The sequence below is a fragment of the Desmodus rotundus genome, chromosome 7 (assembly GCF_022682495.2).
Source record: "Desmodus rotundus isolate HL8 chromosome 7, HLdesRot8A.1, whole genome shotgun sequence".
In the NCBI taxonomy this organism is placed as follows: domain Eukaryota; kingdom Metazoa; phylum Chordata; class Mammalia; order Chiroptera; family Phyllostomidae; genus Desmodus; species Desmodus rotundus.
In genome coordinates this window covers 94,604,020-94,629,859 of record NC_071393.1, presented here as the reverse complement: position 1 = coordinate 94,629,859, position 25,840 = coordinate 94,604,020, and the positions used below count along the sequence as shown (strand labels likewise).

At 55.8% G+C, this 25,840-nt stretch overlaps 1 protein-coding gene across 2 annotated transcripts in view; it reads left to right on the top strand.

Moving 5' to 3' along the window:
• The window catches only part of IGDCC3 (immunoglobulin superfamily DCC subclass member 3), a 38,526-nt gene extending 18,737 nt beyond the window's left edge, over positions 1-19,789 (top strand). Inside the window, exons 3-14 of one of the 2 annotated variants that reach the window (XM_053928567.2) lie at positions 12,666-12,810; positions 13,176-13,306; positions 13,728-13,865; positions 15,242-15,400; positions 16,520-16,685; positions 16,911-17,158; positions 17,350-17,514; positions 17,717-17,908; positions 18,067-18,171; positions 18,647-18,785; positions 18,944-19,163; positions 19,385-19,789. In XM_053928567.2, coding sequence (XP_053784542.1) covers positions 12,666-12,810; positions 13,176-13,306; positions 13,728-13,865; positions 15,242-15,400; positions 16,520-16,685; positions 16,911-17,158; positions 17,350-17,514; positions 17,717-17,908; positions 18,067-18,171; positions 18,647-18,785; positions 18,944-19,163; positions 19,385-19,606 — 2,030 coding nt within the window. In that variant the 3' untranslated portion in view covers positions 19,607-19,789. Of the gene's footprint in view, positions 1-12,665; positions 12,811-13,175; positions 13,307-13,727; positions 13,866-15,241; positions 15,401-16,519; positions 16,686-16,910; positions 17,159-17,349; positions 17,515-17,716; positions 17,909-18,066; positions 18,172-18,646; positions 18,786-18,943; positions 19,164-19,381 lie in introns of both variants that reach the window. The other variant, XM_053928566.2, reaches the window with a different exon arrangement.
• The last annotated feature ends 6,051 nt before the right edge of the window (positions 19,790-25,840 follow it).

The following is a 25,840-nucleotide window of genomic DNA, read 5'->3' as shown; positions in this document are numbered from 1 at the left end:
CGCCCGTCTTGCACGGAAAGAGACCGGGCGCCCCTTCCTCAGTTTCCCCGGGGCCACAGCCTCGTGCGACCCGGCCGGGCCGGCCGGGGAATCTGCGCCGCGGGGAGGGGGAGGGGTGGCGGGAAATGGTGCCTCGCTCGCCCCAGCGACATCAAACCCTCGTTTGGCGTGCGAGGACAATGGCTGTCTTATTTTCTCCATTCGCCGCGCACAATGCCGGATTCTCTCATTCACCCGCGGCGGTGCGAGCGAGGTAATTAGCCAGCGCCATTCAGCGCGGACACTATTGCTATGCGGGGGGGCGAGGACGCCCGCGTCGGGGGGATTAGCCGCGGGCCGGGGTGCGCAGCTGCGGCCACTTCAAAGGGGCCCGGCGGGCCGGCCGGCTGTGGGAACCGGCGCTGCGCGCCACCCCCGCCCCGGGGCCGGGCCGCCGCCGAGGGGACCCGCCGCCGCCGCCGCGCCCTCCGCTCTCCCCGGCCGCGCGGCCCGGGCTCCCGCGGCCGCTGTCGCCCCCCATCACACTCCCACTTTCATCAGGACCTCAAGTGCTTTTTTTCTTTTGAGTCCTGGGAGTCAAAGGGCAAGGAGGGAAGGAGCGGGAGGAGCCGGGGGGATGGGAGCTTGACACAAAGCGCTGACCCCGGCGCAGCGGAGCAGATGGTCCCACTTACTCCCGCCGCCGAGCGAGCGGCTCTCAGGGCCTCAGGCTGCGGGCCCCGACCCCGCCCGCCGCCCGAATGCCTGAACTTCGGCCCCCCGGGGGCTGCGCTCCAGCCCGCAGGCGCCTGCGCCCGCCGCGCTGCCCACTCCGCGCCTCGGGCGCCGCAGTCGGGCCGCCTGGGCTCGCCGGCCTCCCGCAGGGCGCGGGGGCTGGGCGGAGAAGGAGAATCCGCCCTCGTCCGACGCTGGCGCCCCAGGGAAGACGAGGATTCTCAAGAAGCTGGCGGAACAGGGGTCCCCAGCCGTGAGTGTGCAGACGGGACACACCCGGAGCTGTGATAGGAATAGAGATTCCTGAGCACCGCAGCAGACCCCGGGATCTGACTCTCCCGCAGTGCAGTCCAGCTGGGTTGCTCTGACGTACGGCCAAGTTTGCTGATGGGGGAGCCTAGTCCAACTCCTTTGTTTTATTGAAGTCGAGACCCAGGTGGAGGAAGTAGCTTACCCAATGGCAGACATGGAATTGTGTCAGGGTAGGGTGGAAGAGATGGCCCACCCCCCACCAAGATCATATGACCCTTAAGGTCATCATTCAGGAAACAGTTTGTGAGGACTTATTAATTATTTGTTCTAGGTGCTGGAAAGTAGAAAAGTGAATTAGACTCTTCTCTGCCCCCAAGCGCTAGTGGGAGGATTGGTGTGTGCACAACCGACCAACACAGTCTGATAACGGCTAGGAGGGAAGTAGGAGACAGCACGTTCCAGGCAGGAATTCATTCTGCCTCCTTTGGGGGATGTAGGGGGTGAAGGTGCTCACAGAGAAAGAAGCAAAAGAGTTTCAGGCTGAGGGGACAGCAGGAGAAATACAAGTATGAACATCGATGTCAAGTCCAGAGAAGGCAGACTTGTCTCACATGGTCAGAGTACCATCCGCACAGAGAGAGCATTGGCTGGCATTTGAGGCTGGAAAGATGAAGCAGGACCTAATAACCGAGAACTTAAATGTCATCCCAAGGAGAGCACCTTGATTCAAGGCAATGGAGAACCACCAGAGATGTTTAATGAACATACTGGATATTCGAGAAGATGATTACGGGTTCAAGATGGAGAAAGAGGATGAGAGAGATCTAGAAGGCTGGAAGGGGGAAGCTATACAGAAAGAGTAATAGTTAAGAGTGATACGAACCTAAGCCAAGGCAATGGGATGGAAAAGGGAGGGTAGACTGGGATTCGGTGGTTAGTCAGCTGTCGTGGGAGAAGTAAAGGGAGAGGATGGGCAGAGACTCCCTGGTCCTGCCATGGGATGTAGGGCCCCATCCTCCCCCAAACAGATAAAGCTTATCCTGGAGTGGTGTTGGGGTAGAGGAACTGCAGGTCTTACTCTGTTGTGTATTGAAGTTGAGTCATCAGAGATTCCGTAGAGCCATGAACACGAGCGCAGACCGGATCACGGTTCGAGAACAGGAGAGGTCCTTTGATGGGTAGAGAGGGTCCATTCTACCCAGTGTTATCTTAGAACCTTAATGTAAGGATGGACCTTAGAGATGACTCTCTATTCTGCCCCACTCCCATTTTACAGATTGGAATTAAAAGGTCACATAGTCTGTGACAGTGGCCAGCATGACCCCAGGTTGCCTCTCCACCACCTAACCCCTACTACATTAGTCCTTACAAACCCTAATACTGTATATGGCTCTGGAAATTTGGGGGAAGTATCTGTTTTTGTTGAGTAAACCTCATGGTCATGTGAAAGCAATTTACTTAATAGCTCCAGCCTGGGCCCCCTAACCAGAGGCCCTTCCGGGAGGTGAGGGAGATCCGGTGTCCTGACCAGAATGACGGAAGTTAAGGATGTTGTGGGCCCGGGCAGGTTTACATAAGGAAGATTGGTGACCCTGTCACGGGCAGAGACAGGCAGTCTGTGGAGAGGGGCTCTGCTGGGCCTGGACATTTTCAAGTCTAAGGCAGAGAGTGATTCCCAAATCCATTCCCAACCCCTGACCCTGCACCCTTGGCTGGCGCTTGGAAGCAGATGTGCCTCAAAGGCTGCAACTGGGTGAGACTTTATAACTTGTCTAACTCAACTCCCCCATTTTACAGAGGAGGAAGGAGAGGCCCAGAGAGGGGCTTTGGCTTTATCAAGATCACACATCCAGATTTGCAGCAACGTGAATGACCTTGAAAGTATTATGCTAAGTGAAATGAGTCAGAGAAAGACAAATTCTATTAACTTATATGTGGAATCTGAAAATAAGCTCATAGCATCCCGGGGATGAAATGTACAGCATGGCAATAGTTAATAATACTGTAGTGCAGTTTTGAACGTTGCTAACGGAAAAGATCTTAGAAGTTCTCATTACAAGAAAAAAACAATTCAGTAACTGTTTATGGTGACGGATGTTGACACATTGTGGTGATTATTTTACAGTCTATACAAGTATCGAATCATTATGTCATACCCCTGAAACGAACAAAACATATGCCAATTATACCTCAACTTAAAAAATAAAAAATAAATTTTAAAAATCACACGTCCAATTATTAAAAGGATGAAATCAGTTCCCTGGTTACCCCTCCCTTTAGCAATTCCACCACCTCCTCCCCCTACCTCACTCCACAGAAGCCGCTAGCATTTCACAGTGCTTTACCCTCCCCACCAAAACCAGGAAAATGAATTGCTTCTCTCTTTTATAAGGCCCCAAGAGGAGTAGCCCTGTAGCTTGGACTTCCTGGATTGCCAAATTGGAAGTGCTCAGGGAAGAGTACCCTTGGCTAATGGTCTTGGTTATTTATTCACCTGTGTTGGAAGAATTTATGAAACGTGCATGGCTGTGGCCATTAGTGGGGTGATAACACCACCTTATCATGGTGCTTATCTGCCTTAGTGACACTGTGAAACCTACCCCAGGCCGTGGGGGAGTTCAGTTAAAGCGAAACCTGCTGTGTCATGGGTGCCCGAATGTGAGCAGGCGTGGCGTTTATAAGGGTCTAGGATATTGTGTGCCTCTGTGCCTCTCAGTGTGAATGTCCTTAGGTATCATCAGTGACGTTTGAGCAGCGTTTGTCTCCCCCACTTACTTCCCTGGGCAGCTGTGGTGCGGGGGAGGGGGGGCGGGAAACACTGGATTTGGAGAGCACTCTAAATTCAAATGCCTGCCTTAAAACCATTAACTAGCTGTGTGACCTTGGGCAAGTTACTTAACCTCTCTGAGCCTCAGAAGGGCTAGTAATCCCTACTTACCAGAGGCATACTGATTAAGTAGTATCTAATCTTTGACCATCAATGGCTTCTGCAGGTTATTGCAGACCTAAGACCCTGGCCTTGGTACTTTCACTCTTCTTTCTATCTTTCTTTCTTTTTTGTGTGTGTGCATTTTTTTCCATTACCATTTAGCCCCCTTATATCTCCACTCCCTCTTCTGATATTTCTTTCTCTTTTTAAAAGATTTTATTTATTTATTTTTAGAGAGAGGGGAAGGGAGGGAGACAGAGAGAGAAACAGCAATGTGTGAGAGAAACATTGATCGGTTTGCCTCTCGCATGCCCCCAACTGGGGGACCTGGCCCGCCACCCAGGCATGTGTCCTGAGTGGGAATTGAACTGGGGACCTTTTGGTTCGCAGGCTGGAGCTTGACCCACTGAGCCATACCAGCCACGGCTCTTCGGACATTTCTTAAGAGCTTGAGTGGGAACATCCAAGGACAGGGCCTGTGATTTGGCGGGAATTCGCTTGTGGGCTGCTGTAACATTCTTTCCGACGCATTAGCGGTCAGTAGCTATCTGTTGAATGAACGCTTGGAGTCAACACAGAGACGACCGCATTTCCCAACCCGAAAACCAGGACACATCTTCTCACTCCTTGGCTGATACCTGGGATGAAAACAAATATTTTGAAATGGGTACTGTTTTTGCAAACCTGTCAGTGGGGTGGGTAGGGCAGTCACATGGGGTAGGTGTGCTTCTCTCCCTTTCCTGTTGCGGAATGTATAAGAGGCCACCACTGGAAGCTGGGGCCTCTTCCAGTGGCACATCCGGTGCGCACACCCACCCACCCAGTAGCACATCCATTCTGTCGCTTAAGCAGGCTGGCAGGTCTGCGTCCCTCAGGCAGAAGCTCCCAAGCACACTGTACACACTGCACGGCAGACTGGAGGCTGCAGGGGGAGGAGCTCACGGCTTGATCTGGAGGAAGAACTGGAGCCTCCCAATTATGGGCTGAGTAATTAAAAGTAGGGCTTTGAGAGGTTTTATTTTCCTTGGGTTGTAAAAGCCCAACCCAGGGGCTGCAGAGAGCCCCAGATTGCCTCCCCTGCAGCCACGCATTGGGCCTTACAGTCCATTGGAATCGAAGATCAGGCCATAAAGGTTCGAGGCTCACCAGTTCTACCGTGGGCCAACAGCTGGTTACAGGGACTTTCCCAAGCCGCGGCCAGCCCCCCCCCCCCCCCCCCCCCGCCACTGCCTCCCACCTCTCCCCCATCCAGGCCCCCATTTGTCAGAGGTGGCTGCTGGGAGGGAGGGGAGAGACGTGGATTTATGGCTGCTGAGTTGAAAGACAAAGTTGTCTTTTGTGTTAGAATTGGGGCGGTGTGGGGAGTGGTGAGCTGGTGGTGGAGTGGGAGGGTGGCAGGGAGGGGCTGGGGTTCAGGGGCCCAAGGCAGGGAGTGAGGGGCTTGAGGAGGCAGACAAAGGGATCCAGAGGCTTCTCGGAGCAGGGTCACCCGGCAAAGGCCCAGATGAATCAATCACCCCCACCCTCGCACCCAGGGAAGCTGAGCAGGGCCTCTGAGCCATCAAAGCCCTCTGGGGCTGTTTCTCAGTGCTCGACACTGTCTGCCCAGATCCACATAGCACCCAAACCCTACACACACCCCTTTCTTCCTTCTCAAAACATACTCTGGACTCAGAACCTCGATTCAGCTCTCAGACTCTCCTTTGGAAGTCCAGGGAAGTAAATACAGGTCTTTTCAGTTCATACAGTTCAAATGCCAACAGCCAATCAATATGGGGGTTCTTCCCTTACAGACCCAAGGGCAATGTGAGGACCAGGTAATGGGGAGACAGAGACAGAGTGTTGGAGAGGGTGATCCTGGGCTGGAGAACCCTGAGAACAAGACCAATACTCCCACTAGGGACTATGGGCAAGTCACCAGCCTCCCCGGGACTCAGGGTTCTCTGCCCTTGCTTCTCTCTTTCCCATAGACATTTAGAGACAGGACATTTACAAGTGACTTGAGGAGTTCAAGGAGCATGTGAGGTGGGCCTTGGCTGGCCTCCTTGCCCTCTAAGGGCCACTCTGCCCCAGCTGTAGCCCACCAGTGGCTCTGCCTGGTGGGTCTGGGTGGAGGCCAGAGTAGTCATCGGGTGCCTGAGTTCAGCAGGTGCTTTAACTACACCTCAGAGAGCCACATCCGTCCCCTGGAATGAGCCTGGCCTATAAAGGCACGAGTTTATGGGCTTCATAAACATTTTACTAGAGAAATCAAGGCCTCAATTACCCAATGGCCTTTTCCAACTGACAGCTCGGTGTATCGGGGCCTCTATGAAGCCCCCCGGCAGAAGTGAGATAGAAGAAGCCCTGCTCTCGTTTATACTCAGCTGCCCCCCGCTCCCCCACTGACCCCCTCATCATTCAAATCTTGCAAATTCTAACTCTACTCACATCTCCAGAGAGCGGGAGGCTTACCACTAACTCTGTGAACCTTAGCCTTTCCCAGGGGAGATGGGTGCCCCCTTGGAGAAGGTAGCTGCTACTCTCTCTCCCCCCAACCCCCAGGTCTACCCTTTTCATAACCTCTCAGCTCCCTTTTAACTCAAGATCCTACTATTTTCCCTCAACAGTAGCCAGCAAGTAGTTGCTGTTTGCCAAGGACTGTACTAAGCACTTTCCAAATACAGCTCACGGAATCTTCCTAGTGCTGCAGCTCTGGTGCCATGGCCTGTCCCCTACTTTATGACAGTGAGAAAGAAGAGGTTCTGAGAGGCTAAGTTGCCCACGGTCACACAGCCCACAGTCACACAGCCCACAGTCACACAGCCCACAGTGGCGGTGTTGAGTCTGAGCCCCGTTCAGTGTGATTCCAGAGCCTGCACTGTTAACCTCTCCCTGTGACACGACTTCTAAAAGCTCTTGGCAGGTGTTTCCCCACTAGCAGCAGAGTCTTGCCCTGAGAACCCTTCTCTGCCCTGCAGTGGGACGGCCCCGGGGTGCTGATGGACTGCGGGCCTCGTCCGCCATCTCTGCGTCCATGTGGAGGCAGCTGTCAGGGCAAGGCCAGGCAAGTGACGGAGATGGAGAGGCGGGGGGGGGCTCTCCAGTGGGGCGGCAAGAGAGAAGACAGCTGGGGCCCGAGCCTGGCCTCAGGCCTGGACCAGCACTGCCCAGCAGGGTTTCTGTGATGATGGGAACGCGCTGTTGGTGCCATCCCACAATGGGGCCAGTAGCCACTTGTGGCTATTGAGCACTTGAAATGTGGCTAGTGAGTCAGAGAAATGGAATTTTTAAATTTTACTTAGTTTTAATTCCAATAGCCACGCGTGGCTAGCAGCTACCACATGAGACAGCACAAGGGGCTGCCCACCACTGCTGGCAGCTGATATCTGCTCAGAGTTCTGTGGTGTACGGGTCCTGTGGGCATCTCCCCGCGGGGCTGCGGCCACGTGTAGGTGCCACGTTCATTGTGAGGGGCCTTGCCCACTCGGAGCCGGGCGAGCGGCGGGCAGCCGAAGGTATCTGCACGTCATTTCACACCATGAGTGGCTGGAAAGGGTGTTTCACCTCAGGAGGTGTTTCTCAGGGAGCAGCCCAGACCCCCCATGTTTGAAGGGCTCCTGAGTAAAGAACAGAGTTGTCTGTGTCTTCCAGAACGGTGCTGTGTAGTGGGAATTAGGAGATTATAAATTTCCTAATAATCGCAGTTACCAAAAAAAGTTTAAAAAGAAACAGATGAAGTCAATTTTAATAGTGAATGTTATTTTATTTAATATATGCAAAACATTATCTATTTGTAATCATTATTTTTAATTACTAATAATATTTTTCTCCTTTGGGGCTGTCTTTAAATTTTTAAATATTCAACTTAAAACCAACATTTTTAATTATTTATTATCATCAGTTAAAATTATGCATTGTTTTATTCTGGTAAAAGTACACATAGTAGAGAATGTACTGCCCTAACCGTGTTGAAGTGTCCCAGTTCCGCGGCATCAGGCCACCCGTGTAGTTATGAGAACCGGCACTGCCTTCTCTCCGGGACCCTGGGACACCGCCTCCCCAGCCCCTCCCCCAGCCCCTGGCAGCCAACCTTCTCCCTTCGGTCTCTGTGAACGGGACCGTCCTGGGTGCCTCGTACAGGTGGAGTCACACAGTGTATGTCTTTTGATTCTTCGGGTACATACCAAGAAGCAGAATTGCAGGGGTTACATGGTAATTTTTTTTTCTTGAGGACCCGCCATACTGTTAACACAGTATCTGTAGCATTTTACATTCCCACCCACCGTACACAGGGGTTCGAGTTTCTCTACACACTTATCTTCTGTTGTTTCTGGTTTTCGTTTTCTGTTTTTTTTATAATAGCCATCCTAATGGGAATGAGGTAGTATCTCATTATGATTTTGATGTGCTTTTTCCTAATGTTTAGTGTCTTTTCATTTTATGCACAGTGTTTGACACCCAGGGTATGTTTTACCCTGACAGCCATCTCAGGTTGGACCGGCCACATTTCAGGGGCTCCACAGCTGGCTGCTATATGGGAAAATGTGATTCTGGAGGGGAAGTTGGAGCAGTGGGTAGAAACATGTGGGATTCAGACACATCCCTGGTATAAGGAGAAACGTTATGATGATCCAAGCTGCCTGAGAAGGGGCTGGGCACCCAGGAGGCTGCGTGTCCTTGGTCCTTGGATGGGCACCAGGAGGGGCTGGCTGTGCTGACCTTGGGAGGAGTCTGTAGCTCAGGGTTGTTCCCCCTGAGTGACTGTGAGTGCAGACAGTCTGTGCCGCGCACCCCCGGTGGTGCGGCTTTTGCAAAGGCTGTTTGAACTCTGAGTCCCCACACGCCCATTGATCTTTTTGTCATCACACACCGGATAGGAGTCTGGCTGCAGCCACAGGGTGGGAGGCTGGGCTCAGGGGAGCTGCCAGCTTCCTTCCCAGCACTCTGCCTCGACCCTTCGCTGCCCCTCGGCGTCCCCCTGGAGCCTGTCTAATCAGATCCAGGCCTGACCTCGCCAGAGGTCCTGCACCAGGAAGAAAGCCTCCCTCCCCTCCCTGAGCAGCTCTAGATCTGACTCTAGGAGACCCCTCCCCTCAGGGTGATTTATAGGGGTGTCCAGGAGTCATTTCCTGCCTGTTTCTGTTCTCTCCTAGCTCGGTGGATTGCTGGGCTCACTCTCTGCCCTTGTCTTTCCCTATGGCCTGGCTCTATCCCAGGTCAAGGTAGAGAGGGGCTAGGAGATTCCTTCCCAGATTGCTTGGGGACAGAGGTGTTTCTTCTTTCTCCACAACTGCCCCCCATACAGGCCTTTGTTTACCCAGTCTCTCCCTCTGGCCCTCACACTGGAAGGGCATCCCAACCACTGCCCTAAATTACTTCCTCTCATCACCCAGCTGAGTGAGGGACCAAAGACTGTCCCTACCTGCCTGAGGTGTCAGCAGGAACATAAAGCATCAACAGCCGCAGGCCACAGCACCACCCTCGAGTCCACTGACAAAATACCACCAACACCGGCCACAGTGTCTGTAACCTGTGCACACCGTTATCAAGCGCACAATGGCCTCCAGGACGACTTGTTCGGGGCTCAGGGTGCTCAGGGGCCTGACCCTCAGCCTCACACCCGCACACTTGCCCAAGGGACCCCTGCCCTGAGAGACATGGTGAGGCACAGCTTTCCGCCGGCGCGTGTCCTGCTAGCACAAGCCAGAGCGGAAACAGATTTGTAGACCAAACATGTCCCACTCCGAAAGATTGGAGAAGGCCTAAATGGCCCCCCAAAACTCCCCCTGACTTCCTAAAGAAAAAAGTGCTGTGACCTGTGAATTAGGAGTAAGTGGAAGATTCCAAGAAACCCCAGCCAAGTGTGGACAAAGGCCTGTTTATGAAGGTGGCAGGAGTCAGAGCCGGAAGGCCCCGAAGAGTGCCCGCCTGCTGGCCTCTTCATTCACAGACGAGAGGACTGGCCCTCGGACACGGCCATCCCCGGGACACCCAAGGGATGTGCAGGGCTGATCAGAGGGTTGGGCAGGGGTGTGAGGACGGGGAGGGAAGAAGGAGCCTCTGATATAGAGGACTACATCTCCCTATTGCGCCCACCTTCCCTGGACTACATCTGTGTAACCAGCTGGGCTCCAAGCGATGGGACTGAAGACCTATCTCTGGGGCTCTTAATCCTCCCTGCAACTTGCAACACAGTCCTACTCCCAGCCCAACCGGTGAGAAGACTCCAGTCCCACCTGCAGTTCCCTCTGGACTTACCTGCTCTGGGAGAGTGTAAAGCTTGCTGGAGAACGAAGGGACATCCCAGTGGAGGGTCTAGGACATGGAAATTCTCATTCCGGTCTGGTAGAGCCACCAGCTGGGTCTGGTAGAGCCACCAGCTGGGCCTGGGCCTCAGGTTCCCCTTCATAAAATGAGGGGGTTGGCTTTAGATGAGTGGTTTTCAAGCACTTTTAAAGGCAAAGCTACCCTGCAAATGAAATGTTTGGCAGAACTGCAGTTGAGTAAAGCAGACAGAGAGGCACAGCAGGGCGCTGCTGCCTGATGGAAGGGAAACTTGGGGCCCTGAGCAGGGAGGGGCTACTCTGCATTCAAGGGGCCCCAGGGGACCCTTGGGGGTCCTGCTGTACCTGTGAAGAGGAGCAGACTGGCTCCGCAGGTACCACCCATCCTGCTCCAGCATTCCTCCCCAGCGTCACATTTAATCCGTGCTGCTGCTGTTTTTTAGTTTGGGGGGAGAAGGAGGGGCTGGGTGGTAGAGGACAGACTTTCTCCAACCTCAACACCCCCCACTCCTCGGTAAGGAAGCAGCCCTATCCCTTATATCTCTCCTCAGGCCAGTTCCTAGCGCCAGGTGCCTCCAGGGACCCCAGAACAGGGGCTAGAAACACAAAAGGATTCAGTTCCTTAATGAGAAGGCATCTGTAGTCAGCAGTCATTAGTCCCCGCCCCTGGACCCTGGGGGTCTGTGAGCTTCTATCCAGCTGGAGTGAGGAGGGGCAGGCAGCTCCCCAGCTCCTGAATGGGCAGGGCCCAGTGGGCAGAGACCCTGCTACCCCCCACCCAGGAGGCTGGGTGCTCTCTCCGCTAAGCAGACTCACTTCCAGCCATGCCCTGGAGGTTGAGAGGCACAGAGAGGCCTGGAGGCTGCAGAGGGGCCCCAGCAGTGCCACAGTCCCTACCCCCAAGCCCCTGGGCTGACCTGCAGGCCCTTGGCCAAACAGCCTTTGGCCTGAGACAGGGCAGGCTGACCTCCCTGGGGCTCCCTGGGGAATCCTCTAGCAAACCTGATGCGGGCACCAGCTGGGGCACTTGCCCCCACCTCCTGCTCTGAGAGCCCCAAGGTGCTGTTTGTAAGGGCCATACCTAAAAGGGGAGTCGTGTGATTGATTACCAGAATCACACACCAGTCACAGGAGCCAGGGGATACAGACCCCCATTCACATCCAGCCTTGACACTCAGACCATGCACACAGGGACAGCCACATCCTCCTGGCAGACATGGCCCCACGCTCATGTGCAAGGAGTCACTCACACCCATCAGCCGGTTCCCTGGAGGCCCTGAAAGAGGAGGAGGCAGGGCAGGGGATTTTTATGCATGTTTATATTTAATGAACCACATGCAAATGAGATGGAGAACATGCCACAAAAGAATCAGTCCCCAGAGGCTCTGGGAAGAAGGGCACAAAGGCTCCGCCTTTCGGGGCTGCCTTGGAGTCCAGAACAAGCTTTCGGATTGAGGGGGTCTGAGACAGGGTGTGCCCACCCATGCCAGGGAGCCTGGAGCAGGAGCCAGGACCAGCTCCAGCACCCCGGCTGCAGTGGGGGGAGGGGTCCTGGGAGGGGACGACTGTCCCAGTTGATGGAGTGCCGGAGGGGAGGTGCTGCCTGCCTGGACAGATGGTGAGCTGCCTTCCCGCACTTGAAGCAAAGTGGATTTTAATGAAATCACAGCCCTGGTGCTGAAGCTGGGAACCAGAGAGGGAGGGGTCCCTACCCTGGGCTTTACAGGGTGAGGTTTGGGGCCGGGAGGGAATGAGTGTGGGAGGGAACACTTAACCAGCTAAGATGGGGTGGGGGTACGCCACAGCTCCCCCTGCACCGGCCTCTGCAGACCACACTTAAAGCAGTTCAGATTCCCAAAAGGTGGGGAAGGGGCCTCTGAATATATATGACACATTGAAATGTAGATTGGTAGGTCTGACAGTCTTCTGTCACCACCCCCTTGGGGTACCTCTAAAAGCTGCAGAAGAACGGGGGATGGGGTAGTGAGGAAGGGCGAAGAATACTGCTGGGTGCTGGGCGATGACCAGACTACCTGCTTCCCCTCTCTGGGCCTCGTTTCCTCTTCTGTAAAGCATGCAACAGAACACTGAGGTCTTGCCAAGGGGGAGTTTATAAAAATAAATCGGGAAGCAGTGGAAAAAGTAGGCAGCAGAACTCAGAAGCAGGGCTTTCTCTGACTGGCCTTTGTGGGTCAGCAGCCCAAGATCTCCTGGTTAGAGGTTTGTCATCCAAGAATTTATCCAGATTTTTCTCTAAATGTGCCAGCCCAGCCTGTACAACCCCTTAGGGGAAAACATTTCCCATGATGGGAGACTGGGGAAGTGCCGACGTGTCCCCCCGGGCTGATGCCGTGTGTCTGCCAGTGCTCGGACGACCCCCGCCCCTGGGTGGGATGAGCGCCAGGGTCCCAGGACACTAGCCTGTGTCCCAGTGACCACCCCTCCCTGCTCTCTGCTCCTCAGCAATGTGCCTCTCCCACACACATCTCCCTGTCTCTCACCAGCCATGTCAGACTTCCACGTGCATCCCCAGGCCGTTGCAGGTGAGGAGGGCGGCGTGGCCCGCTTCCAGTGCCAAATCCATGGACTCCCCAAGCCCTTGATCATGTGGGAGAAGAACAGAGTCCCCATCGATACGGACAACGACAGGTGAGCCCCGTGTGGGAACGCTGGAGGGAGGATGGAGAGGCAGGCCCAGGTCTGGGCCTTGTGGAAGGACTGCCCGCCTGCCCCAGAGTGGGGTTTCTGCAGCTGTGGTGAGCCTGAGCATCCACATGGCTTGTGGGGCCCAGATTTGATGCTCGTGGACACATCCATGAGGGGGACCGTGTGTGATTGTTGTCGAGACTGGAATTATAGGTGCGTCCACCTGCAAGGGTCTGTGTGTGTCTGCGGTAATGACGGTGACATCGAACAGTACCTGGCGCCTGGCTGTGTCTGCGATGCTCGGTGTTCCTGTGGCCAACAATGCCAGTGGCTGTGCTGGTGGTCAGCTGTGCCCCCGTTATCAACAGGTACACGCTGTTGCCCAAGGGCGTCCTGCAGATCACAGGACTTCGTGCTGAGGACAGTGGCGTCTTCCATTGTGTGGCCTCAAACATCGCCAGTGTCCGCATCAGCCACGGGGCCAGGCTCACTGTGTCAGGTGAGGGTCCTCGCCCTGCCTAGTCCCTCTCCCAACCAGCCTCCTGACTTCTCCCCATGCCCAAATCAGTCCCCCTTCAGCTGGCCCCCAGAGACTTGTCAGCCAAGGGCATACAGGGCACCTTCGAAGCCCAAAGCTGTGGGCTTCTGGCAGTGAGGGCTCAGGAGGGGTCCAAGGTCTGCACCCTGCCTCGGTTCCACCCAGGGAAGCCCAGCCTCTGCTGATGCTGGAGGCTGCAGGGACAGGAGCAGAGAGACGGGCGTGAGCAGCGTCTTGGGGCCCCTGGCATCACCTCTGTGCCTATAGGACCTGATTTCTGGGCTGGAGCTTGTTTTCCGCCCCCACGTCCTGCGTTGTGGGCAGGGGGAGGAGGTAGGAAGGGTCCCAGCTGAAGTGAAGAAATATGGCATCTTCACCCCAGGCTCGGGCTCCGGGGCCTACAAGGAGCCTGTGATCCTCGTGGGGCCTGAGAACCTCACCCTGACCGTGCACCAGACCGCGGTGCTGGAGTGTGTCGCCACGGGCAACCCGCGCCCCATTGTGTCCTGGAGCCGCCTGGGTGAGCCTCATCCCAGAGCCCCTGCCTCGCCCACCCCTGTCCCACCCCCTGGGAGGGCCAGTCTCATCACCCAGCTCTGGGGGACTGTGAATCCTGTTTGTTCTCCTCGGGGGTCCGGTCTCGGCAAGGCCTGGGGGGTTGGGGGGTTAGTTCCCTCTCCTTGGCAGTACCAGGGAGGTCTGCTGGAGGTCCGCCTGCTCACTGCATTCTCCCTCCCCCTGCCCGGATGGCTTAGCTCCCTGGGTTACCTCTTTCCCATCCAGCACCAGTCCCTCCTCCCTGCTCCCCACACCCTCAGCACTAGGCACCCCCGCCCCACCCAGAAACCCTCTGCAGCTCTCAGAACTCTGGTCTGTTCCCCTTCTTGCTCACCTCTGCCCTCTGCACCCTGGCATACACCCCAGCTCTGCAATCCTAGAACCCTCAAAATCTCAGTCACTTGTCACACCCTTACTCTGGGCTCCGGGGTCTCTAGCCTGGCCCCCAAAGTCCCAGGCCTAAATCCCTAAGCAGCTGAAGGAGAGAAATGAAAGGATGCAGATGGGCCCACATTGTCTGAGCAGAAAGGTCACGGGGGGGGGGGGGGGGGGGGGGAGAGTCTGGAGGGGCAGGGGGGGGCGGGCATTCACAGGGAGACTGCGCCACATTGTAGCAGCTGAGTGATCGGGGAAGGAGGGGGCAGCAGGCAGGATAATGGAGTAGATTTCACCACTTCAGGGACTGAATGGGGAGCTGTCTCCCTGCATTCTGACTGTGCTAATCTGATCCTGGGGTGGGGGGAGGGCCTGGTCCCTGGGAGAGACTGGAAAGAGTGGCCTCACCATTAGGAGGAGCCCATGGGCACTGCAAGGGCCATCTGGCCCCACGACTCCCAAAGCCTGATCTGCAGAGGGAAAGAATAGCTTGGTAGTCTAACAAGTTTAGGAAACAGAGTTAACCAGGTCCTTCTGCTGCAGGACTCTCCCGAGCCTTTGTATTAATGAGCATTGTGACAGTGCAGGAATAGAATAGATATTTGACCAACCACCCAATTTTTTTCAAGAGGGACAAATCAGGCTGGGAAAGGCCCAGTTAATTCACCGCCTTAACTTCCTGGTTGAGAAACTAAGAGGAAGGGACTTGAAGGTCATCACTGTGTCAGTGAGAATGCCAGAATTAGGACCCAGGTCCCCACTGCTGGAGTTCTCTCTGCGGCTCCCGCCGCCTCCCCAGTGCCACGATGTAATGCTGAGGAGGGAAGATGCTGAGTCAAAGACTGGGGTCCCTGGAGGGTTGGTGTGTCTGTATGCAGCCTGGAATGTCCCTGTCCCCCCCCCCCCCCCCCCCCCCCCCCGTCTCCCTGACCCTCCCTCATCTCCAATCCCCTTCCTCTCCAGATGGCCGCCCCATCGGGGTGGAGGGCATCCAGGTACTGGGCACAGGGAACCTCATCATCTCAGACGTAACTGTCCAGCACTCGGGTGTCTACGTCTGTGCGGCCAACAGGCCCGGCACCCGGGTGAGAAGAACAGCACAGGGCCGACTAGTGGTGCAAGGTACCTACCTCCCCACCCCTGGGCGAGGAGGACACGGGGCTTCCACATAGCCCCACCTCCTGCACTGTTCCTTGCCTCATCAACACCCCTGGCCCCAGCCCAGGACCCTGGACTCACCCAGTTTCCTACTGCCCCCCCCCCCCCCCGCTGCACCTCCCCGGCCCCAGGCCAGGCCGCAGGGGCAGCTCCTGGCAATGGGAGGGCTCTGGGTATTGGGCCCCTGTGTGCCCCTCCAGCTGCCAGCACACCCTCCCCCGTCACTTCCACTTTATAACCTCAGCTGGTTTCCCCCTGTGTCGCTCACACGTGTCCCTTGCACCACGTGCTGTTTTCATTCACACGTGCGGCACTTACACGCTCACACCTGCCTCTGCGCTCTCAGCGTGTTTGTCGTTTTCACACTCACACCCCAGCTCCCACCTCACACACACAGCTGGCCTCCACTCCCACAGCAGTGCCTCTGCAGCTGACCGGGCCGTTTTGTCTACCCTCCTGCTCTGAGGCTCAACTGTCCCTGTGGACTGGGCTTGGATTCCCTTTCTCAGGGCTTGTCTGCGCTTGTGCCCTCCTGGAGAGCTGGGGAAGGGGTGGCAGGAGGGTATTAGGGACTTAAATGCCCGTTTGTGTAGCATTCCATGTGCCATTAATCTGTCCAAATGAAAGCGATGGAGCATTTCATTTCTCGGGTGCTAATGGAGGCTTCGGGCCTGGGATTGGAGGAGAGTGGGATTGAGTGTAGGGGCGGGGGCAGGCTGGCACTGCGGGCTCATCCATCTCCCCTTCATTACAGCCTTGGAGGTACAGCCGAACCTATTAGCACATTTATTTATTTAACAATTTCCTGAACAGGGAGCTCAGCTTGATTGCTTTCGGATACAAATGTCAGTCTTTTAAGTAGTCATTAAAATGGAGTCCTCTCTTGGGTCTGCCTCTGGGGTGGAGGGAAGAGGGACCTGCCCGCATCTCCTGGAGCCTAGGCCACACCTGGAGGACCCTCCAAGGGGAGCGTGTCGGGAGCCCACCCTGTCCCCCTTTCCTCACCCCTGCACTCACAGCTCTCTCACCCCTCCTCCCCTGACCCTCGCTGCCCCACCTTGCTCTCTGTGCTCCCCCGTCCAGCCCCAGCAGAGTTTGTCCAGCACCCCCAGTCCATCTCCAGGCCAGCTGGGACCACAGCCATGTTCACTTGCCAAGCGCAGGGCGAGCCGCCCCCTCACGTCACATGGTTGAAGAATGGACAGGTGCTGGGGCCTGGAGGCCATGTCAGGCTCAAGAATAACAACAGGCACGTGCATTGAGTGTGCTGGGGTTGGGTACCCAGCCGGGAGTTGGAAACGGGTTTGCGTCTCAGGCCTGCCCCTGACCTGCTGGGAGACCCCCGGGCATGTCGTTTGCTTTCTGGTGGGGGGGGGGGGGCTCAGTGTCCTCATCTCTCAAATGGGGAGGTTCGGCCACCCACAGAGGGCCTCTGAGAGGGGGCTGGGACCTGAGGCTCTCCCTCCCCCCACAGCACTCTGACCATTTCTGGAATCGGCCCCGAAGATGAGGCCATCTACCAGTGTGTGGCTGAGAACAGTGCTGGCTCCTCACAGGCCAGTGCCAGGCTGACTGTCCTGTGGGCTGAGGGGCTGCCCGGGCCCCCCATCAACGTGCGAGCAGTCTCTGTATCGTCCACTGATGTCCGCGTGTCCTGGAATGAGCCCCTGGTCAACACCAAGGAGATCATCGGCTATGTCCTGCACATCAGGAAGGCTACTGGTGCGAGGGGGCCGCAGGGGCAAGGCGGGCTCGGCAGCCCCTTCCTCTTACTTGCCGTTTCTCATCCCTTTCCATCTGCGCATCCTGACCCAACACCTTCTGTCTGTCTCCCCCTGCACCCTGGCTGCCCTCCCCTCACCGGTGCTGGGAGGCCTCCCCGCTGCCCCTTACACTGCCCTTCGCTTCCCCAGACCCCCCAGAGCTGGAGTATCAGGAAGCAGTCAGCAAGAGCACCTTTCAGCACCTGGTGAGCGGCCTGGAGCCCTCCACAGCCTACAGCTTCTACATCAAGGCCTACACGCCGCGGGGGGCCAGCTCAGCCTCACCCCCCGCACTGGTCAGCACCCTCGGTGAAGGTGAGGCCTGGTTATCTGTGGCATACCAAGCTGCAGACACTCCGGGTATCGGAGCGGAATCACATGCGTACTTGTTCAGGCTGCGCGTGGCACAGGCCCAGTGGGGGTCAAAAGCCAGAGAGCTGTCGAGCTTGTGGGGGCCCGGGTTACAGGTGGAAGGTGGAAGAAGTCCTCACGTCTTGGCCTCCTTCTCTTCCCACAGTCCCCACCCCTCCCCTGTTGTCCGTGCGAGTCCTGGGTGGCTCCACCCTGCAGCTGCTGTGGGAGCCCCGGCCCCGGCTAGCCCAGCACGAGGGCGGCTTCAAGCTGTTTTACCGCCCAGCCAGCAAGGCCTCCTTCACCGGCCCCATCCTGCTGCCTGGAACTGTCTCCTCCTACAACCTTAGTCAGCTCGGTGAGGTGGACGTGGCCTGGGCCTGGGGAGCCCTGCAGGGGTGCAGTACCTCGGGCCAGGAGGTGGGGCACAGGAGCCGCCTCCATTTCCCTGCTGGGATAGAGCCACCCACTGGTGGCAGGCTGGTCACTCAGCAGCGCTCCCTGCTTTTCCCCTAGATCCCACTGCGGTGTACGAGGTGAAGCTGCTCGCCTACAACCAGCATGGAGATGGCAATGCCACGGTCCGCTTTGTGTCTTTGAGAGGAGCTTCTGAGAGGACAGGTGAGGGTTGGGGGTGGGATGTGGGGCCACTGGCACTCAGGAAGGGGGGCCAAGGCTGAGGGAAGAAGGGAGCAGGGACCCAGGGAAGGTACGAGGGAGGAAGAGTGCATGCAGCCCTTGGGAATATAGGCTTAGATTTCAGTTTGAAGTTTGGCTGTGCAACATTCTAGCTGTGTGATGCTGGACAAGTTACTTAACCTCTCTGAGCCTCAGTTTTCTCCTCTATAGAAGAGGAATAATAATAACTACTTTATAAGAGCCATGCAGAGGATTTACAGTGTTATTCCCAGTATCTGGCACATAGTACTCAATAACTGGTAAAAAGAACTGAAAATTTAGGCTGGGGTCCCATAGGCAAAGGCAAAGATCAGTGGACTTGGTGGTGGAAGTAGGGATAAGAAGCCCCAGAGATTGGGTGTCTGGGAGGTGCTTCAGACCAGCAGAACCACAGCCTGCAACCTGCCCCCACAAACAGCCCTGAGCCCACCATGTGACTGCCGGAAGGAGGAAACCACCAACCAGATGTCCACCACAGGCATCGTCATCGGCATCCACATCGGGGTCACCTGCATCATCTTTTGTGTCCTCTTCCTCCTGTTTGGCCAAAGGGGCAGGTGGGTGCTGGGCCAGGGAGAGGGGGCTGCACTGACGTGGGGTGGAACGGCCTGAAGAAGGAGGAGTTTGCAGGGAGAGGAGAGTTCAGGCTCGCTGTCTCTGTCCTTTTGTTCTCCTCACTCCACATCCCTCCCCTAACTCCTGGCTCACCCCTTAGGGTCCTCTTGTGTAAGGATGTAGAAAACCAGCTGTCCCCTCCTCAGGGCCCCCTGGGCCAGAGGGACCCTGGTGTCCTGGCACTGAATGGGGCCAGACTGGGAGATCGGGGCCACCTGAGCCGAGGCGAGAAACGAGTGGACATGAAGGAACTGGAGCAGCTGTTCCCCCCGGGTGGGGCAGCAAGCCAGCCCGACCTCAGACCCAACCCCAGACCCACGGTGAGTGTCCCTTCCTCCTGGGAGGCTCTCACCACCTCCCGATCCTGCCCTCTCTTTACCTTGGCCTTTGGCCTTCACCCAGCTCCAGGTCTTCTCCAGACACAAAACAAGACCCTGAGCCCTGAGTGGGGCTGGACCCAGAGCCTGAGCCTCTGGGCAGAGGTCTTGGGGACCCCTGGCCCTCATGTTGACGCCTGTGTGTCTGGCCCGTTCTCCAGCAGGATCCGACGGCCCCCGCCCTGTGTGAGGAGACCCAGCTCTCTGCGCTGCCCCTTCAGGGCTTCAGCTTTCGGGAGGAGAGGACTTCCGAGGCCAAGGCCCCCCGCGCAGGCCCTGAATCTGTGCCCACACCGCAGGACAAAGGCTCCGGCCTCCTCAGTGAAGGACAAGCTGCCCCACCTTGCTCAGCACCAGCTGCCCAGTCAGCTCTCTCGGGACAGTAGCCAGTGTCTGGCCCCCTCTGGAGGGGGCCACCCCCCATTCTCAGGTCAAAGGCAAGACTCTCCTGTCATGTGGGATGCGGATGGGGGCTTCCCGTTTCTGACTGCCCTGCAGGTTGTCAAGACCTAAAGAAGCCTCAGCAGGGAGCCCCCCAGCACCTGGAGGGGTCTCTGCAGGAGCCCCTCCCTTGGGCTAATACCCCCTCACCTCTGCCTGGTACCCACATGACTTGGAACTGAACTAATGTTTTCTTTAAAAAAACCTTAAAATGGAAAAAAAAAGAGAGAAGAGAGATGAAGGTGAATCAGACTCCAAAAACATGCCCCTTCTGTGGCTGGGCCCTGACACTGTCGCCCCCCCGCCAACCTTGTTTTCTCAGGATGGATTTTGCTGTTTGGTTCTCAGCACCTACCTCAGCCGGAATGAATGTCCTTGGGGGAGCAGCCTGGCCTTAGGCCCCTCCCCAACAGAGCCCCCAATGCACTCCTACCTCAAGCCCCTTGATGGGCAGCCCCTCTCCCCTCCCCACCTTGTTGTCCAGAGTTTAAAAAGAAAAAAGGCAAAAAAAAAAAAAAAAAAAGCACTTCCCTATTTCCAGGTGTGAAAGAAACCGTCTACCTCAAGGCTCACTGGCTGTTGGGCCTGTGTTATCACTGGACCCTCTCTCCTGGCTCCTCCTGCCCACAGCCCTGTGCCTCTCCCTGGAGAGGAGGTCAGAGGCTAAGTCACCAAGGGTAGGCCTCTTGGGGCCTATGGAAATAAAGATGGAATTGGTCAAAGAAAATGTGAAAAAAAAAAAAAGCCAAATATGAGAGAAAAATCTGTTCCTTGAAAATATAAATTGTTGCTCCAAACTAGGCACCTCCCAGCACACCACCCACGCTCGGTTTTGTCTTGTCTCGTATGTCCATTCCCATTTTGACCCCATCAGCCAATTCATCCCTGACTGGGGTCTCCATGGCCCTCTCTCCTCCTGGGCCTCAGGAGGGCAGGGTGTCGCTCCGAAGCCTGCCTTCTGTCCCACCCAGACAGAGCCCTGGGGCAGCAGGCTGGCCCCTGGAAGGTACTGTGTGCGTGATGGGTGTGTGGGGGCGGGCGGGGGGATCCCAGCAGAGGTGCTCCAGGCTTCCGTCCAGTGGGACACAGCCAGCTTGGCCCGCCCCCTGGACAGTGGGACAGCCACTGCCAGCAAATGTGGCCGGAAGCTATTTTTATACAAGGTGTGTTCAAGGCTTGTTTTGTTCTTGTGACTTCTTGTTTCTCTTTTCTGTTGTGTTGTTCTTTGAAATACTTAGTTAAAGAAGAAAAAAGAAAACCAAGGAAACAAATACCTATTTTTGGTTACACTCAGAAAACATTTTTTGAAATAGCAGAAAGAAAACTTTTTAAAGGAAGAAAAGATTAAGTGTATTCCTGAAGTGTGAGATTAGACTATAATAACGTCCCTGACCCCCAACCCTCTAGGGGCCCCCCTCACCCTGAACTTTAGTTAATTAGCTGAAGAAGGTAGACTTCGTGATGTTTCTCTAGAAGACTGGAGTCGTGTCCGAGTGGACCCAGAAGGGCAGTCCGCCCCTTCTCCCAAATGCTGGGCCCACGCCAAGGGTTCCCCAAGGCTCCCGGACATGCCCCCCTGGTCGCCGCACTGGCCTTGCTTCACTGTGTGCCCCCTCCTCTGTGGGAAGAGTGGGTCTGGGGGAGGAAGGGGATGAGGGCGCCACCTGGCCTGACTTGCCCTGGCGTTTGTCATGCTACTCGTTTTGACTGAATAAAAGTCCTGTTGCCAAAGTAAAGCTCGAGGTTTTTGGTGGCTGTGTCAGGTCCTGGAGGAGCGGGCGAGAGTGTGGGCCAGGCTGGACCCTCACAGGGCCAGATCCCCAAATGGTCGCGGCAGCCCACCGCTGTGTGCCACTGACAGGCACCATGCATGCTGAGTCTTTTCCATGGGTGGGGAGGCTTCCCGCATCTTCCCAACCTCCCCAGGAGGTAGATACTCTAGTTATCACCATCTCCATTTTATAGAACGGATAAGCCAGTGATGGCAGCGTCAGGCTTGGCATCCAGGCCGGGGTCTGCGTGTCAACCACGGCTCTAAGCATCCTTAGCTGGCGGGGCCCTAGGCCAGTCCCTGGGCCCTATCCAGACAGCCAGCATCGAGCCAGGCGCTGGGCGTGGCCATGTGCTTTCCATGCACTGTCTGTGAGGAAGGGCCGTTTTCCTCCCCCACAGTGACGGAAATGGGCCCTGAATGAGTGACTTTCCAAGGCACGCAACCATAGCCCCCACCTGGGCCTCTCCGTTCCCCCCTGTCCTGTTCTCAACTCAGGCTTCTGAAGGCAGCCGTCTGGGGCTGCTGAGGCCTCGGACAGGTTGAGAGCCTTGGCATAAAGGTGCTTGTGCTGACAAGGGCCCGGGGGCTCAGCAGGCCTCAGGCTTGCTGAGCTGCATGGTATAAATGTTCCCCCTGCTGCAGACAGGGAGAGCCAGGCCTCACCACTCCAGAGGACCTTCGGAGGGGAACAGACGAGGACAATGGCTTGCAAGCTGGGTTCCCTGGCTGTGGCTAGGGGCATTGGGGACCTTGTCTGGGGGGCTTTGCTCCTCCTGCCTACCCTCACTCAGAGCAGCTCCACGTTCATCTGCCTTCAACGTTGGACTCGTCGTGAGACCTCACTTGAAAACAGGGTTCTGCTCCTGGTCTGGCACTTCTGGAAGAGGCCCGCAGGGGTGGTTGGGGCTGAGAGCAGGCCAGAGCAGGTGGTGCTGTGGATGCTAGAGGAAGGAAGAGAGCCTGAGGCCACCATGGCGCCTGTCCTGTACCCAGCGGGGCCAGAGAGGAACAGTTGATCTACCCTGATTTTCCCTGAGGGAAGAACTAAACCCAAATGTGGACAGATTACGTCGTCTTTCTCTACACAGAGCTTGACAAGCACAGGAACTCTTCAACTCCAGCCATCCAAGGGCTGCCTGGGAAGGTGGCGTCATTTGTTCGAACAGACCCTGCAAGGGAGAATAGACCAGGTAACCTCCAGGGCCCCTGTCCCCTCGAAGTGTCTGAGATGCCAATACCTCCCCCATGGAGGCATCAGGTAAACATTTAGAAACCACTTAATGTGACTCATATACGTGTATGCAAATTGCACACAAGTTATGTCAAATACAGGCAGGGCCTGTTCTAACAAGGCTCTGAACTGGGCCGAAATAGAGAGAGAAGCAGGGTTGCAGTTAGGAGTTTAGCAGAAATGGATGTCAAAGCTGAGAGGCCCAGCTGGAGTCTGGGTCCTGAGATCTCAAATAATCTGGAGGCCTCGGGCTGAAGACCCCACAACACACACACGTGCGCACGCACACACACACCACACACACACTGTCTTTGAGCAGAAACCAGCAGCAGCCTGCTGCAACTAGCTACTGCTCTATAACAAACCACCGCAAGTTAATGCTTCACCAACATGTATTTCGCTCACAGCTCTTCAGTTGGGGCAGGGCTCAGCAGGACAGCTGCCTCTGCTCCACTCAGCATCGGCATCAGCATCGGCGTCGGCGGGGCAGCTTGAGGCCTGGGCTTCATCCAAAGGCTCCTGGATCGCATATCTGGTGGCCGATGCTGGCTGCCAGGCCCAGCACCTCCATGTGGCCTGGGCATCTTCACAACAGGGTGGCTAGGATGGAAGGACAGGTGTCCTGAGGTCCTGAGAGAGAGAGAGAAAGCCAGGTGGAAACTGTCATCATTTCAAACCTAGCCCTGGTTGTCACACAGTGTCACCTCTGCCATGTTCTGTTCATTAGAAGCAAGCCACCAAAGAGGTCATATTTCAGGGGAGGGAATTAGATTTCCCTTCTCTATGGCAGTACAGTAAAAGAGGAGCAGACATGTTTTACCCCAGGACGACTCCGGACAGGTGGAGAATGAGTGTCAGCGAGGAGGCTGGGCCCAGGGAGGCCCCCCCACCAGAGGCCCTGGTGAGGGGAGGGGAGGCACAGCCTGGAAGGGCTGCTGCTGCTGGTGCTGCAGAGGACAGGGAGCACTCCCGACTCCTACACTAAAGCCTGCTTGTGGGTCTCATCTCCATTATTAGTGAGTATCAGTCCAGGGGTCCAGCTCTGAGGCCACAGGGAGGGGGACCAGGCTCCTGGGAGCACCTGGACAGGGTCTTCTCTGCTCCCTGCTCCCTCTCTTCGAGGGAGGGGGGGGGAGCAAGGGGAGCTGGTGCAAGCCTGAGGTCCCTGCCTTCCCAGGAGGGTAGACGCCAGAATGACAGTGCTGGAAAGGACCATGGACCCCTCCTAAGACGGACGGGGCAAAACAGGGTCCAGGAGGGGCAGATGTCTGTGAGGGTCAGGGGTATTAGAGGCAGAGCTAAGAAGGGGTGGAGCCCAGGACAGCCACACCCCACCTGGGCCCTTTCCGCTCAGCCCAGCCAGGGCCGAGCCAGAGCCCAGAGGGAGGGGAGAGGGGGAGGAGTAGGGCTGGGGGTAAACTCGGAGGGCAGGCAGTTATTACCTGGGGACAGGGATGGGGCAATTAGGGGAGTTGCCCTGCCCAGGACAGGGGAAACTGGACTGGAAACAGGAAATGGAGGAGTGGGAACGACCAGGGATGAGAGGGACTGTCCTAAGCTCTGGATTCAGGCCGGAGTCGGGGAGAGGGACATCTAAACCCATGCCCTCCCACAAAGAGGTGTTATAAGGACTGACCCAGAGTCCTGTTGCTCCCCTGGACCTCACAGAGCCACTTGGGGCAGGGACGGAGTGGGGAGAGTGCAGACTGAGAGGGGCGCTGAGGGCGGAGCCAGGCTGGGAGGGGCCTTGCTTCTTGAGTTCAGGAGGGATGTGGGGGAGGCGCTCCCGAGCACACCAACAGCCAGCTGGTCACCCTGTGCCTTGTGCCCACTGCCCAGTGCAGGGTCTGGCCCTGGCCATCACTCCAAAATGCCCACAGCCTGGCTGGACTCTCGATTAGGCGATAGTTCCTTGATATGATGCCAAAAACACAATCAAAAAAGGGAAAAAAATAGATAAATTGAACACCATCAAAATTTAAAACTTTTCTGTGTCAAGTAACACCATCAAGAAAATGCACAGCCACAGAATGGGAGGAAATAATTGCCAGTTATGTCTCTGATAAGGAAACTGTATCTAGAAAATATAAAGAACCTTTATAATTTGATAATAATAATTTAGTAGTAAATATACAAGTAACCTAATTTAAAAATGGGCAAAGGATCTGAATAGACATTTCTTTAAAGAATATTCACAAATGGGACCCTGGCTGGTGTGGCTCTGTGGATTGAGCACCAGCCCCCAGTTGGGAGTGAGCAAGGAGCGGGCGGGAGGCAACCGATCCATGTGTCTCCAGCACATCGATGTTTCTCTCCCTCTTTTTCTGTCTTCTTCTCTCTCTGAAAGTAAATAAATAAAATACTTTTTAAAGGTTTTATTTATTTATTTTCAGAGAGAGGGGAAGGGAAGGTGAAAGAGAGGGAAACATCAATGTGTGGTTGTGTCTCAAGCACCCCCTACTGGGGACCTGGCCGGCAATCCAGGCATGTGCCCTGACTGGGAATTGAACTGGCGACCCTTTGGTTTGCAGGCCCATGCTCAATCCACTGAGCTACACCAGCCAGGCAATAAAATATATTTTTTAAAAAAGCATATACACAAATGGCCAATAAACACATGAAAAAAAGGAAAAGTAAAACCACAAGGAGAAATCAGCTCACTCCCACTAGGATGGCTAGAATCAAAAAGTCAGATAATACCAAGTGTTGGCAGGGATGTGGAGAAAATCAGAACCCTCGTCCACTGGGGGCAGGAATGAATGAACGGGACAGCTGCTGTGAGAAACAAGCCTGTCCGCTCCTCCAAAGGCTGAACAGTCACTGTAAGACCCAAGACCCAGCAGTTCCATTCCTGGGTGTATATGCAAGAAAAAATGAAAACATGGTTTTGTTTTTTTTCTTGTTTGTTTGTTTGTTTTTTAGGAATTAACAGTCAATTTTATTGGACTCAGACCAGGAGTCCAGGAACCTTAAGGACCTCTGTGTATCTCAATTTTCTTCTCCACATTCTTTTCGGCCTGTTTCCATAGCTTCGTGAGCTGTTTTTCCTTCCGGCAATGGATCTGGGCCTTCTTCTTCCTCTTCTCTAGAGTGGCTGTTACTGCCTGGCATTTCCAGCCAGTCTCGTAAGCCAGACGCCCTAGATAGGCAAACCCCTGTAAAGGCTCCGTATCC